This window comes from Hetaerina americana, unplaced genomic scaffold, assembly GCF_022747635.1.
Source record: "Hetaerina americana unplaced genomic scaffold, ioHetAmer1.1.p SCAF_5, whole genome shotgun sequence".
Taxonomy (NCBI): Eukaryota; Metazoa; Arthropoda; class Insecta; order Odonata; family Calopterygidae; genus Hetaerina; species Hetaerina americana.
The window spans coordinates 72,142,673-72,159,322 of record NW_027287095.1 but is presented as its reverse complement, the minus strand read 5'-3'; the positions used below and the strand labels follow the sequence as shown (position 1 = coordinate 72,159,322).

The 16,650-nt window shown below is 41.4% G+C and overlaps 2 protein-coding genes across 2 annotated transcripts in view; one reads left to right on the top strand and one right to left on the bottom strand.

Annotated features, from left to right (window-relative positions):
• AP-1-2beta (adaptor protein complex 1/2, beta subunit) overlaps nt 1–16,650 on the bottom strand; it is a 103,899-nt gene that overhangs the window by 64,541 nt on the left and 22,708 nt on the right. The gene's annotated exons all lie outside the window — the stretch shown is intronic.
• LOC139694104 (mucin-17-like) lies at nt 13,773–16,115 on the top strand. Its single transcript, XM_071592532.1, has one exon. The coding sequence runs from the start codon at nt 13,773–13,775 to the stop codon at nt 16,113–16,115; it is 2,343 nt and encodes a 780-aa protein (XP_071448633.1).

The window sequence follows — 16,650 nt, the reverse complement described above, 5'->3', positions numbered from 1 at the left end:
CTCAGAATCATCGATAAGAGGATAGAGACTAGGGCAAATTTATACTTAGCGGGTTCAGGAAGGGACGCGTGATGCCATAGCAGTAATTAAGTCACTAACTGACAGGAATGTAGAATACAATCAGGATGTATATTTCTGATTAGTAGAATTCGAGAAAGCTATTGGTAGAGTGATTTGGGTGGAATTAACTAATGTAATGTAGAAAACATGAGTAGATTGCCGAGAAAGGAAACGCATCCGCACACTCTCTGTCCCTGAGGCACACACTTTCTGTGGATAACTTTTTTGAGTCAAAAAAGGCGATATTATATACATATATTTATTTATTTTAGGATAAATACAAAGTGAACGTGTTGATCCGTGTTCAGCACGTATACTGGGTCTATTCACTTTGGGACACACCATGTATTCGTATAATGTGCCGATAATGATAGTTTTTCCAGTCATGAAGGAGAATCGCAGTGATTAAAAAAATTATGGGATAGATTGATGCGGATTACTTTTAACGATTAAAAAAAAAACCTGCCTTTTAGGTTGCTTCTCATTTGCTTTTGGGCGTCAATATGCTCAGCGGACAAGTCGCCGTGGTTCTGGGCGAGGGACGAGCGGCCCATAGAGAACTGGCAGTGCGGATCGATCATTCGTCCGATTGGAGGACCGCAACCTGAATCCTACCGATTTTCGTTCGGCGACTTGGCCATTGACCACGCTGACGCCAGGAATGAGATATCACGCAAGAAACAGGTAAGTGACACTTTATAATATCAGTTTTGAAAATCTCACTTTCACATCTCTCCTCCCAAACTGCAATCAATTATTGAATTCTAAATCATTTTTATTAGTATTTTTTCCTCAGATTTTACAGTGGGAGGAAAAGCTAACGGCGGAACCAAAATCAAACCATTGTGGCGTTTCACCCGCTTTATTGGGTGTATGTACACCATCCTAAATAGATATTTGAAGTATCAATTATATTAAATTTGTTGCCCAAAAAACTTCCATTTATTCATTCCAGTGATATTTATTCAAGCATATTTAATATTCCAACTCTCTCATTCTCTTTTCGTATTTTTTTCCATTTCGCAGAGTTACGAGGGGGACCCAAAAATAACAGGAATGTTGTTATAGATTCTTTAGTTCTCAATATATTTACGTTACATTTTGTTCACCTTCAAAGTAATCCCTACTGACCGCAATGCACTTCTCCAAACGATGCTTGCATTGTTAGAAACTTTTCTAAAATTCATTTACCGGGATGTCCTTTAGGCCTTCTGGCGATTTTTGTTTTACCTCCTCCACAGTGTCAAAATGCTTTCATTTCATGCCCATTTTGGGTCTGGGGAACAAAAAGAAGTCACAGGGAGCTAAATCCGGTGAGTAGGGGGGATGGAAAATCGATGTTATGCCGTTTTTTGTCAAAACCTGTATCACGGAGAGGGCGGTATGAGTCGGCGCGTTGTCATGATGAAAGAACCAGTCACCTGTGTGCCAAAGATCTGCTCTAAAATCCTCTGAATTGAACTCCATGACACTCCAGACATCTCACAGAGTTGATCAATGGTTCTGCAACGGTCTTCACGAATGTGGGCATTGATTTTGCCGACGTTTTCGTCAGTTCTTCATGCTGAAGGGCGGCCTGAACGGGGTTGGTCTTCAATTGAAATTTCACCATTTTTAAAACGTGTAAACCACTCTTACCCTCTGGTTTTGCTTAGGGCAGCCTCCCCATAAGCAGTCTTGAGCATTACAATAGTTTCCGTGACCGATTTCCCCAACAGGAAACAAAATTTGACTGTAGCGCGTTGCTCTTGACAATCCGCCATCACGTTTTTCGCCGAAATGAAAAAAATTGTTTCACTGAAACAACTCTCACGGACGGACCGATCCAGTCACAGCGATGGCGCTGCGCATACTGACGTAGGTGGTGCGAGCCTGACGTATGACCGGCCGAATAAAGGCTTCCCCCACTCTCGCTCCCCACCGCAGCCTAATTCCCGTTACTTTTGGGTCCCCCTCGTACATTTGTGGACAAGATCTTTTCTAATCGACGTCGCATTTTCCCTCTGTTTTTAAGGTTAATGGTCATATATCATTACAATAAACACTTTCAGTATTCCCTCCAGCTTCCCTGAGTGTAAATCAATTCCATTTATACATTTTTTCTCCCACTTTTTATAGTAAGACTAAATGTTTTGATAATTCTATCACCTTGTACAGCATGTCCATTTGTCTTGCACATGCGACGTCTTTATAGGATGATTGCACTGCCATTTTCAAAAGTTTTCTTCAACGTATTAGATTTTCCTGTTGCTTCATTACCCCGGCACTTCCTTTTGCTCAAATCCGAATTCACCTTCTTACACTTCAACCAACCACTTTACTCATATTTCGTTCTTAATTAATAGTTTTCTGCTTATTTACTTACTTATCATTTTGCTTCCTCTAAAACACTCACTTTACCTTTATAACACCTCTATCATACTGCTCCCAACCCTTAAATCTCAATCTCTTCATCAACAAAATATTTGGTGTTTCTTATTTTTATTACGAGGCAAAAGGATAAGCATAGACTGGAGGCTTTTAAAATGCGATAGGAGAACAATGGAGAAAATAAAATTGACGGAATGGAAAACCAACGATGAAGTTCCATGCATGTTAGAGAAAGGGAGACGGAAGGAATTTGCAGAACGCAGGAGATACAGTGAGGCAGGGATACTGAAGGCGGTAATAGATGGGAGGATGAATGCTGCGAAAGCAAGTCAAGGAAGATAAAGAATGGGCATTTTGGATGAAATTGAGGGAGCAGAAAGTATGCAGAGCATGAATACTTGTATGCTATTAGTTGTTGTAATGTGTAGCGTGGGGTTTAAGAATACTTCGTTTCATTTTAGTTAAGGCTTACCAGCACAGTGGTGTGCAGTGCCAGGGTCCATCAAAAACCTTCCATAAGTCGATCGACTACTGCTAATAATAAAAATTTACATAACACCTGGATATTTTGCATTCCTCTTTTCTCTTTCTTCCCTTGTACAGGTATACGTATACTTCGAAGGTTCTGTCAATATTCCTCTGCCATACATCCTGCCACACACTTTCGTGGAGGCTTTCAGGGTAATATTCAGAGACCAATTGGGAAATACAATGAGAAATGAAGAGAACAATTACGGCACATCAGCCAAGGTGGCAATCGTCAGAATTAAAAAGATTAGGAAGAGAAAATATTATCAAGTGGCCCTGTCTGGCTATGGAAATAAGTAAATAACAACTGACACCAAAACTGCCACCATTTGTCAAAAATATTAAAAACTTTATCTTCTTTTAGTTCAATTTTGGGTAAAGTTAAAAATACAAACCACATGCCAAAACAAATATTTCGGGCGATTGTACTGCATCGAAAAATGAGCAGTAGACAATGGATGACAGTTTATTACTAATGGTCGTTTAACACGGTGTTTCTTACCACTGTACTCACGGTACCACTACAATTTTAATGAAATAAGTGCAAAAATACTATTGACCATTAAGGCTTCCAGGTTTGATAGAATCCTAATCTGATCTGCGTTTACAAGCCGCTAATATCGGTGGATATTAGAGAAGTCTGGGAACTCACCGAATCCGAGCTAACTTCACATATCCAAATTTTTCATATATTATACAGTTCAAAGATTGTTTACAGTTAACGAACATCATCTTCCCTATTACACTGAACTATAATCTCGTAGCCAACTTTGCTGAACTGTTACAGGCTCAACTTTGGGACATCCTATCTAGAAGAATTGAACACAAACTCAATTAATAGATCTTCATGAAGATTTTACGTAGTTGATGATACAAGTGGTACTGCAATAAAAAATAATTTTTGTGAAATCATGAAAAACGTTTGCATTCTATTCTTCAAAAACTTATAACGGATTAATCAATCGATAGCTATTCATGTAAACCATTCATCTTGAACTGCTCTTAAATAATTTTTCTTTAGCCTCATTATTTTCTTGTCTTCATTCAACTATTTATAGTTTCTTCTCATTAAAGTCTGTGCCCACGATTTTCCATTTCCTTTCATACATCCTCCTCATCATCTATCCTGTAATCGATCGTGTCCTAATACAATGGACCTTCATAGTTGTAAAGTATCCCATTTTTTTATCTGGAATGGGAATAGATATGAAGATATGGCGGATCTTAAAATATTTAATAGCAGTTCTCAGGATTGCTATAGTTACCCCTAAATCGAAAGGTGTTCATTGTGCTTAAAGTTGCGTTGTTCAGCGTACAAGAGCTTGTTGCATGTTGCGTTGTTCAGAGTACACGTGTGGCCATCACGGTTCATTCAGTTGCGTGGTTAAACACCCATCGAAATTCATAATCAACATAGTGAGACATGCACCTATGGTGTTATGGATGTGTATGAAATACGATTTCGTGTGCGCCCATGAGTGCAAGAGTTCATAGAAGCTCGAATGTCGCGTGTGACAACGAACTCAAGAAGCCTCGGCCACGGACCTGCCGGTTTTTCCAGTGGGCGAAATGGAGAACTACAGACGCGTTCTCGGCACCCATGCAATCATGTCTTCGATGTTGTGAAAACGTATACTTCTACATGGAAATTATATTTAGAGGTAACAGAATTTCCAACTTTCTGGTAAAAATAGTTGTCAGAAATAACCAGGAGACGTTAGAATTTGAATAAACCTAGTAATTTTCCTGTTTACCGTTCATATTAACTCATTTGCAACCTTCGTTTTACCTTTTTAAGATATTTCCACTTTTCTTCTACGCACTTTACCCATCCTACTTCCCCCATCCAGATTTTTATATACTGATTCCTGGTACTCTTCCTAGTTAAAGCTTCCACATTCCACCTTTTTATTCTTCTTCCTTTTTTATTCACTAGAATTTTGATGTTGCGATTCATTAGTACTCTATTATTATCCGTATCCTCATCCGCTCCCGGAAAACTATGTAAATTGATGGGTCTACTCCTAAATCTTTATTTTTAGCCAAAAATATAGTCACACTAACATATTTATAACTCTATCAACCGGTATTTTTAATACACGTTAATGTCTATTGAGGTGTTTAAACATATATTACGCCACATGCACAGTAATACTCAACATTTTTTCTCCCCGTGGTGATTCCTCATTCCTAAATCGTGCTCTCCTATTTTACTCTCATGATTCCCTTCGTTCAGTTCTGCGTTCCAATCTCCCATACCTCCCAAATTTTTATGCCTACCCAACTTAATACATTTTACTAGACGGGTGTTATTGCCTAAATGTTAGCAAAATTTCTTTCATTCAGTTTGTTTTAGGTTGACATGTTCTTTTCTAGTACTTTAATGGCATCACCGCTACCCCTCTCATTCCCTAAACTGTATAATACTTTGTAAATATCACTCCTTTAATCTCCTTACCTTTCTCACTAACGACGCAGAGCCATAATATAATCATTATTTCCTCACTCCATCTTTTACTTTATATTTTCTAGCTTCTCAGTCCTCAATATCGTCCAACGTCACTATTCTAACAGTGCAAGTCTTCTTTATCTCAATTACATTTGGATGTGCAAGTATTTCATGCGGTGACGACCGTGTAGATCTTGCCACCCCGGTATTGGGCGTGATACCTGGAGGGCAGCCTGTGTGCTGAGTCCCATCGTTGCTAGGTCTCAGTTTCACTTGTTTTTGAGTGTCATAATATCAAGGGAGAATGAGTAGTTGCATCGTTTCCTTCTTCAATGGCGTTTTCAAAGTGTTACCAATATTAAATGGTCGACCAGAAGCCCTTGAAGTCGGCAATGGTAGACGATGCGAGGACTGTTTTTCAGTATGGTTCCTACCCTTCGTTAAAACTGGCATGAGTTACCCTGCCAGGAATAATTTTCACTGCTTTCACCACCAGTACAACTTAGAGGTAATCGTAATTAGTACCATATGAGTAGTAACTAATATGTCGTAATGATTTTACTCGTAACTCGCGCTAGTCAAATGTTGTTTTAACTCCCTAGAATTAGAGAAATTTGAGAGTACAGTAAAAATAAGTATCACCAATCAAGTGAAATTATACTTTTAAAATGTAGCAATATAACTTAGGAAGCACCACTAGAAGTTTGTTGGGGGTAGAAAGTCCTGAAAATTAACGTTGATATTGAATACTTATTTAGAAGATATTGCGATCATGATTATTACATAAACTATTGCTGACATTTTAGTTGAAAGGAAGTTAAACAGAAATTTCGCATCAGCCAAAAGTTTCATTTTTTAAAGACCTTGATATACCATAAAAACAACTCTGCAATATACTATGTTTTAATTTATACATGTTCAAGCTCATTTCTTCCGAAAAATTCCACCACTTTTTTACTCATCCAAAAGAAAAGAACGGATATCATAACCTACAGATGAAAATGTCAAAGAATCGGAGACAACCACTTAGTGACTTCCTTTCCATACTCGACAATCAAATTGTGTACCAACAGGCGACCTTGTCCCCTGTTGGTACACAATTTGACTGGAACTAGAATTTGTTGACTGCAACTTCTACATTTTGGCAAAGGAAAAATGAGAAAAAAAACTTTTGTGCTACGTTTTCGTCGTGTTCAGTTGACTGGTGCACTGAGAGATGATTATTTCACTCTCAGTATTATATGCCTTCCGTAAGATGGGGTACGGATATATGTCAATGGATCCTCATGAACCTCCCCTCTCTACCCCGTATTCCACCAGTACAGGAAGTCGGACGAGAACGAGTGTGCCATCGTCATCATCGGGCCCAGTTTGAATTCGCGGATGGTGGTCAGGGTCAGCCTGATGACGATCCCAGGAAGAAACGATTGCCGCATCACAAACGCTCTCACGTTGTACGACCTTCAGAACGGACGCCTGATCATCAAAGACACGTAAGTAGCACATAAAGAGATTGCGGTCCTCCTTCCTATGGGTAACCAGACGTCCAGGGGTTCTCGAACATGCCCCCTTTTTTAATATAGTTATACGTGGGTGGTCCGAAAACTTTCCGACCAAACAAAGATGCAAGATATTTTTTCTGAAATTTGTTAGGTCGGAAAATTTACAGACCTTCCTTGTACATATATATATATATATATATATATATATATATATATATAATTATATACTCATATATACAGAAACATATATAAGGAAAAGGGATAGGAACACGTATAAAGGACGAACACAATAGAGGTGGGGAAGGCGGAATCGAACGGATCACAAGAGTAAAAATATCTCCTCAACCGGGACTCGAACACCGGATCTTTCCACTTGCCGGGCGGATGCTCTTAACCACTTGAGCTATCGAGGATATGTAATTTACCCTGAGATCCGTGGGTCTTATATGTCGCCAAGCGCCCCGATTCTTTAGCCAAGAGATGGCGTCAGGGGGCTGTTTCACCCACCAAAGGAGAAATAGACAATACACAAGAGGAAAGGACAGTGGTTAGAATTCATACAACATCATACAGGAAAAGAACAGTGCGTTTCGTGGCACGCATAGCCAGAAGAAAGAGATGAGCCACATTGGCCAAATACACATTCAAACACGAAATCCCCCCAAACGGCGAATAAATACTCATATATACAGAAACATATATAAGGAAAAGGGATAGGAACACGTATAAAGGACGAACACAATAGAGGTGGGGAAGGCGGAATCGAACGGATCACAAGAGTAAAAATATCTCCTCAACCGGGACTCGAACACCGGATCTTTCCACTTGCCGGGCGGATGCTCTTAACCACTTGAGCTATCGAGGATATGTAAATTACCCTGAGATCCGTGGGTCTTATATGTCGCCAAGCGCCCCGATTCTTTAGCCAAGAGATGGCGTCAGGGGGCTGTTTCACCCACCAAAGGAGAAATAGTATATATATTTATTTATTTATATATATACCTGTATATGTAGATATATATAAAACCATAAACAGTAATCAACCCGAAGGTCGGTTTGGTAGGTGATGGTAGAGTTCACCCAGTACTAAGCCCTATACGGGGTGTGATTTTTAAAACACATAAACACAATGACACTCGAACGAACCCTCGCACATGTATTCAGGACGTTTCGGCGTCATCATCACACGACCATGCCACCAGAGAGCTTCTGATGATGCCGGCGCGAGACTACGGTTTAGGCATGAGGATTGATCGCGGGGAGAAAGCAATTGAGCTCTGCAGGAGACAGGGGTTAGTCATCACCAACACTTGGCTTAGACACCACAAAAGGGGTAGGTATATATGGAAAATACAAGGTACCTAAGAAAGGTATCAGCTAGATTATATTCTGGTTAGCACGGGTTGGAGGAACAGTGTGATCAATTCGCACAGCTCTTCGGGAGCGGATGCGGATTCTTATAAAAATTTATTTGCAATGAAGAGTAGCGTCCGATTCAAAAGGATAAGGCAGGGGTAGCGGGTTAGGAAATGGAATTTAGAAGCATTGACTGAATTGACAAGGAAGGAATATCAGCATGCTGTTATCGGCACGCACACATATATTAAGACACAGATGTAGATTTTTAAAACATAGAAAAACAAAGAAAGGACACTCACATATGTAGCTTGTAGACGGCTCGTCCGTCGTCATCAGAAGGCGGTCGAGTCGTCAATGATGACGGTCGAGCCGTCGAAACGTTAAAACTACATATGTGAGTGTCCTTTCCGCGGTCGTCATCCCACGAAACCCTTGCAAGGGAAAACCGGAAACAGCAGGGCAGAAGACGCAGGAGAAGAAGACTGCATTAGTTAGAATAGAAACGTGGAATGTTTGCACAATGATGAGGGCAGGGAAACTGGAGAATATTAAGCGAGAGATGGGAAGGGGAAATATAGATATTTTAGGTCTGTGCGAGGTGTATGGAAGGATAGCGGGGATTACTGGAGTGATAATGATGGAATAATATACAGCGGCGGGGACGAGAGCCAACGAGGGGTTGCCATAGTATTAAATTTAGAAATAGGAAGAAGCGTAGTCAACATAGAACAGGTAACGGATAGACTATTACTAGTAGAGATAAAAGCAGAACCGACGAACTTGGTTATTATTCAGGTATACATGCAACCGAGCAACCATACGGAGGAAAAGGTCGATAGGATTAACGATCAGTTAGAGGACATAATCGCGTGTGTTCCTGCATGGAAACAGTTGATAGTGATGGGGGATTGGGATGCGACGGTAGGCGAAGGAAGAGATGGTGACGAGGTCGGGGACAATGGTTTAGGCATGAGGAATGACCGCGGGGAGAAAGCAGTTGAGTTCTGCAGGAGACAGGGGTTAGTCATCACGACACTTGGTTTAGACACCACAAAAGACGCAGGTATACATGGAAAATGCCAGGTGACTCAGCAAGGTATCAGCTAGATTATATTCTGGTTAGACACAGGTTTAGGAACAGTGTGATAAATTCGCACAGCTTCCCGGGAGCGGATGCGGACTCTGACCACAATTTAGTTGTTATGAAATGTAGCGTCCGTTGCAAAAAGATAAGGCAGGGGAGGCGGGTAAGAAAATGGAATGTAGAAGCATTAAACGGATTGAAAAGGAAGGAGTACCAACAGGCTGTAGAGGAAATCATGGAGGATGGTAAAGAGCTAAGCACTGTCGAAGAAAAATGGGAAACTATCAAGGAAGGGTTGTCTAAAGCCGCAAAGGACACTATTGGAACCGTTAACGCTAAAAGGACTAGGAAACCATGGATCACGGATGATGTGATTACGAAGATGGATGAGAGGAGAAAATGGAAAAAGGTACATACGTAGTTAGGCAAAATGAAGTACAAAGAGTTAAACAATAAATTGAGGCGGGCGACAAATAAAGCAAAGGAAGCATGGTGGAAGACGCAGTGCGAGGATATGGAAAGTCTGCAGAGGAAGGGTGAATCCGGTGCGCTGTACAGCAAAGTTAAATATTTATCGGGAAGTAAGAAAGGAAGATCTATGCTAACAGTTAGAGATAAGTCGGGTAAGATAATAGTTGACGCAGGAAAGATCCAAGAGAGATAGAAGGAATATATAGAAGAACTGTATAGTAAAGAACTTGGACCAACAAAGTTAGACATTGAAAAAGAAACTGACGTAGAGGAAGACATCTTAGGTCCAGGCATACTAGACAATGAGATAGAAAGGGCATTAAGGGAAATGAAACTAAATAAGGCCGTGGGGGTGGATAAAATTCCTGCAGAACTACTGAAATGTATAGGAAAATATGGGGGGAAGAGGCTACATGGGCTGATTCGTATTAGATATGCGGAAGGAATCTGGTCGGAAGACTTTGTGAGATCAGTTTTAGTTCCTATTCCGAGAAAGGTAAAGGCTATGTCATGTGAGGACTGCAGGACAGTAAGTTTGATATCCCACACAGCTTAAGTTGTTCTCAGGATCATAAACAAAAGGATAGAGAGTAGGGCAAATGTTTACTTAGGGGATGATCAGTTTGGGTTTAGGAAGGGCATAGGTACGCGTAATGCCATTGCAGTAATGAGATTATTAATCGAGAGGAATATAGAATACAACCAGGAGGTATTTGCCTGTTTCGTAGATTTCGAAAAAGCGTTTGATAGAGTGAATTGGGAAAAACTAATGATTATATCGAAGAAAATAGGAATAAATTGGAGGGATAGGAGGGTAATCCACAATCTGTACATCTCTCAGACTGCTCAGGTGCGAGTCGGGAACGGGGAGTCAGGATGGGCAGTGTTAGGAAGAGGTGTAAGGCAGGGTTGCCCATTATCATCGTTGCTTTTCAACTTGTATGTAGAGGAAATGATTAAAGAGGCATGAGAAGAACTGGAGGTAGGAATGAAAGTGGGCGGAGAATTCGTAAAATCAGTTAGGTTCGCTGATGAGCAAGCTTTAGTTTATCAGTCAGCCAAGGGGTTGCAAGCATTGCTGAGTGAATTGGAAATTCAGTGCGACAGGTATGGGATGAGAATCAATATTAATAAAACAAAGGTAATGCGATTTTCCAGAAAGAAAAGGGCTAAGCTTAACATTAAAATAGGAGGGCAAAAACTAGAGCAGGTAGAACAGTTTACGTATCTTGGAAGTGTTTTGGACCAACACGGTGAAAGTATTAGGGACGTAAGGAGAAGAATTGCATTAGGCAAAGAGGCTTTCACAAGGAGAAGGGAATTGATGACAGGGACGTTGAGTAAGGATACTAAGAAAAGACTCGTAAAAACTTTGATATGGAGCGTGGCTATGTACGGCGCGGAAACGTGGTCATTGAAACAGGAGGATAGACTAGAGGCTTTTGAAATGTGGGTGTGGAGAAGAATGGAGAAGGTGAAATGGACAGAGAAGAAAACAAATGAGGAAGTACTCGGTATGGTGGACGAAGAGAGGGGTTTGTTAGGAGAAATCCTATGGAGGCAGGAAAAGTGGATGAAGGGGGTATTGACCGGCAGTGGGATGTTGAAGACTGTAATAGAGGGGATAATGTTAGGCAAGCGAGGAAAGGAACAGGATAGGGATGTTGGACGGGATGAAGGGAGGAAGAAAGTACTCAGAGCTGAAGAGGGACCTGAGGTAGGGGGGGATGTTATGTTTTGCTGGGGGTCATAAATTGTTGAATTAGTAATTTTGTCCATCCAAAAACCTACCTTAACCTGTAGATTGCCTAATAATAATATAATAATATACACGCGCGCGTGTGTGCGCGCGCGTTTGTACTCGTTTATGCTTCAATAGAAGACCACTCTTAGATGCCACTTGGAAGGGACGCCCCAGAGTTTCCGACACCTGTCGACTCCGAAGTGGGAACAGAAAAGGATTAGTAGAAGGGAATAACTTAGGTTTTTCGCGTCATTTGATAATGTCAATTCATTTTTTTTATAATTTCAATACAATGAATCTTATCCGATAAAAATATAAATAACACAGATTTACGATGACATTATAAGAGACAGTTTACTTTATATAAATAATAACACAAACACCTACTCTTATATGGACTGGCGTCCCAAGCGTTGGACGTTTGTCTTTAAAAGAGGACATGTTATTTATCATCTCGATTGATGAAATACTACCTTGATCAAAAAGTTCCCGGAATAACCACCGTGTGGCGCTCCCATCGTTCCGATTTGAGTTCTGTTTTTTTTGTTAAATTGGTACATCTGTTGTTGATATTCCCTTTAAATCTTAGTGTCATAACTTGACATTTGCAAAAGTTACGGTCGGTTTTCGGTATGTCCATCAGTGCTTCCTGCGATTTTTCCATTACTTCCTCTCGGCTGCTAAAACGCGTTCCCCGTAATGGTTTTTTAACTCGATTGAACAGAAAGAAGTCACAGGGAGCCAAATCAGGTGAATTCGGTGGCTGTTGGATGGTATTTGTTGCATTTTTCGTCAAAAAATTACGAATAATGATAGCACTGTGCGACGGTGCGTTATCATGGTGCAAAATCCACGAGTTTTCTGCCCACATTTCTGGTCTCTTTCGGCGAATTGCTTCACGCAAACGTCTCATAACGCCCAAATAATACTCTTTTTTTACTGTCTGGCCTTCTGGCAAAAATTCATGATGCACTACACCGTTGTAATCCATGAAAACCGTCAGCATTGCCTTCTTTTTTGACTGAAACGACGTGGTTTTTTTGGTCTCGGCTCATTTGGTGAACGCCATTCACTTGCCTGATGTCTGGATTGCGTGTCGTACTCATAAACCCACGTCTCGTCTCCAGTAATGATCCTTTTGATGAATGTGGGATCGGATTCAGCCTCGCAAATCATTTCTTTTGCGACGTCAACACGGTCTCTTTTTTGCATGAAATTGAGGTCTTGAGTTGGCACCAACTTTGCTGCTACACGACGGAAACCCAAATCATTAACCACAATGTCTTGGGCGGATCCATAGGCAATGTTCAAGTCCTCCGCTATTTCTCTGATGGTTAATTTGCGGTTATTGACCAACATTTCTTTTACTTTATCAATTTTTTCACCGACTTTCGATGTCGATAGTCTGCCACTGCGTTCATCATCTTCGATTGACTCACGACCACTTCTGAACCGCTCGTGCCACTGGTAAACGACCGTTTTTTTTAGAGAATCGTTGCCGAAACACTTTTCCAACATTTCCAACGTCCGTGCGCCACTAAATCCGTTTTTTACGCAAAATTTAATACAAGTTCGTTGTTGCAAATTTAAATCCATTTCTGAAATTGTAAAAAATCGCCAACACACACAGAGATAGATGTACTCTTGGCTACGTAACTTTTGCAAATGTCAAGTTATGACACTAAGATTTAAAGGGAATATCAACAACAGATGTACCAATTTAACAAAAAAACAGAACTCAAATCGGAACGATGGGAGCGCCACACGGTGGTTATTCCGGGAACTTTTTGATCAAGGTAGTATTCTCATTTGTGTAAGCTTGGGAACTTTTTTTTGGTATAAATCCTTTGAAAAATAATGACAGGAAACGCTAAAGCGCAAAATGTGCAGCTACAAGGAGCTTAAATTACGCCATAAAGCATGCTTCACTTATCTGGGATTAAATTATAGAAGTAATCGAAAAAATGTTCTGCAATAACTTGATTAACTTTGCAATTAATCCTTTTAAGAGCCAATCAAAATACTAGGTAAAATGCGATTTACATTCTTTTTTCCCTTCCATGCTTTTCACATAATTTTACATATCAAAACCATGGAAATGCAACAAAAGAATTTATAGAAAATTTTACCAGCATTTTTATTGACTCCATAACAGCTAAACATATATTTTTCAGGGCCTGTGGAATGGAGAGGATGAGCGCAGTCATGCACACCACAAAAAACATAGGTCTAGTGACCGTCGACCTTGGCTTGGTACGTAAGGGGAGCTTCGTGATCACCGTATCCATTACTGATTCCCTTCATGAAGTATCCTCGGCGCAACTCATTAATCCCACCAAGCCGACGGACCTGGTCTCAGGAACGGCCAACGATTCCACCACAAGCGGTCTTCCTGCCACGTCTGCCGCTCCACCAGAGACTGCCAACACAACGGATACTCCAGATTCAGCAGGGTCCACACTCCCTGAGCAAGGGCTGAATCAGACGACAGAGATACCTATGGAGGACTTCCAAACTACCAGCACAATGGAAACAGAAAGTGGGAGTACCGAATTCATGGAGGGCAAAACCTCAACGGAGCCCATGCCAACCAGAGATGCCGAAGAAGATTACGACCAACAACCACCCTTATTCATTCCTGCGGAAAATCCAATGCTTAATGGCACAGAAAAACCCACAGAGATTCCGATCGGGTCCACAGAGAAGAGTAACATTTCGCTGCCAGAATCAGTTGACCCTGAAATCTCAACTCCATTAATAGAAGGGGACGAAGACGCACCACTAAGTCTTCCCGCATGGGAGATGACAGAAATCTCTCCGGAAGTGGACCCTCAAGCCATCAATGCCTCGGAAACCAATTTTGGAAACGTAGAATCTATTTTCAAGCCTACGGAAGATGATATGTTACTCGACCCTTTTGAGCCGACGTACAACGATGGAGACTCCGACAGTCTCCCATCCTTGCTGATTTCTTCGGAAAATTCAATATCTAGCGGCATAGAAAAGCCAGTGGGCAACATTATGATGGCACTTACTGAAACCTTGACAAACAAAAATAATTCACTACCGGGATCTGTGGGATTAGGAAGCTCGACATCATTCGCGGAGGGACAGGAAAACATAGCTTCAAACACGTCCATATTCGATGAAAATTCGAACAATTCTGACGCCGAGACGACTTCGCCAGGGGGCCAACACACCACCGGTTACGAAAATATTACAACTATGACTCTGCTGGAAGATTTAGGCGACCGAATTAACAATTCTCTACATCCATCAAATCAATCCGGATCATTGAACGGACCCGATGAGGACGAATTCCTACCCAGCTCTTTAAGACCCATGGGTGTTGAAGGCGACTTCTCCACTCAACCACCCATGTTTTTTCCTTCGGAAAATCCGATTTTTGGCGACACCGAAAAACCATCAAACGACCAAAAGGGCAATATTTCATTGCCGGAGTCCGTTAATTCGGAGAGCACAACATCATTGATGAAAGAGGTTAATAACATGGCACTAAACACATCAGATTTCGAAGAAATGTTCAACGAGTCCGTCAGTGAACCGGTTTCGTTGGAAAACTCAGGGACCACGATGATGCCGCCGATAGATTTAGGAGACCAAATGAACAATCCCCCAGCGGTGTTGAATCAATCGGAAAATGTGGAAACTACCACCCAAGGATATGAATACATGTCAACCATCCCATTTCCGCCGGTAGAAGTTGAAGAAATGATGAATAGTTCTCTGCAAGACATTTCCACACCTGGTATTCCGCCTCCATTTACTAGTCAAGAAGAACAAACTACAACGAATCAAATGACGCCAGGAGACGAGGAAGAGAATGTAGGATCTCAGGAGAAGGAAGTAAATGGGACGAATATTCTGGCACCTCCCGAAAGCGCTAACCAATACGACCACGAGGATGACCTCGAAGCAGATTTTGACGAAAGATTATTCTTGCCAACTTATCTTTCTTATCCGGTAACGGGCAGGACATTAATCAATCCAATGCCCGTCGAAACATCAACACTTAAAGCAAAGCCAGTCAAAGGACCTTTGCCATTGGCTGCAACGTCACTGACCGGGAGAAAGTCTTCAAAAGATGCCGCATCGGCGACAGAAGAATCATCCCCAGGGTCTCCAATGCCTCGGGTGGATAGAATTTCGCGGAGGGCGATTTGGAAGGAGGAATCTTCAATGCCATCAATTGTTACTGCATCTGAGACAGTAAGGATATCAACGTCATCCCCAACAGCGTTATCGGATGAAATTACGCCTATATCTTCGTTGGAACCTTCAACGCCGTCGACCGGTGTGACAGAAATGGCATCCACATTGTTTAAAACCCAGCTGATCGACTCAAACATTCCGACAGCCACGACGTCTTCAGCGGAAGGTATTGCAGCCACTGTAGCCACGGCGCTTGCGATTGAGACATCTGAGACGACCTTAATTTTACCCACGACTGCATCTGAAGAGACAAAACCTGAGATAAAACGGTTAGGGGTCCACCTCAACGATAAAGAAACACCCCAATTCTCTTGACAAACTCGCAGAAGGTGAGACAACACGACTCCTTCCGGAATTAATCACTGCCAGGCATGGGACAGGACAGGAGGTTTATACGACTGACGATGAAAATGGTTGGAAGCCGGGTACAACGCAAGTGGAGGTAGACTGGGGCATGGGAGAATGGGAAACTAGTACCGGCATAACCACGGGACAGACGCAGATGACAGATCATTCAAGCCAGAGTATCACAATGGGTAACGATGCAGTAGAAACGACTGGGGCATACGTTCGATCAGCACCCTATTACCTTGCCAGGCGGGGCTATATTTTGCAAGACGGAGTAATTTCGAACATGGTTTCGCAAGACGACTTAACTTTGAGGACAACCACTTCTCAAAAAAGTGACAATGAAAGATCGTTAATTTTTCCCACGAGTTAACAATAATGGTGACTTTTTATTAAACGAAGAATACAATTTATTTTTCTATTGTTCTTTATTGAACGGTGGAAACGTACATTGTGTTCTTCATTTAATGAACATCAACTTCCACAAAGTTGAGCCAGAACA

What these genes read in the sequence shown, in the direction of transcription:
- LOC139694104 (XM_071592532.1), top strand. Translation starts at nt 13,773, where the DNA reads ATGCACACCACAAAAAACATAGGTCTAGTGACCGTCGACCTTGGCTTG.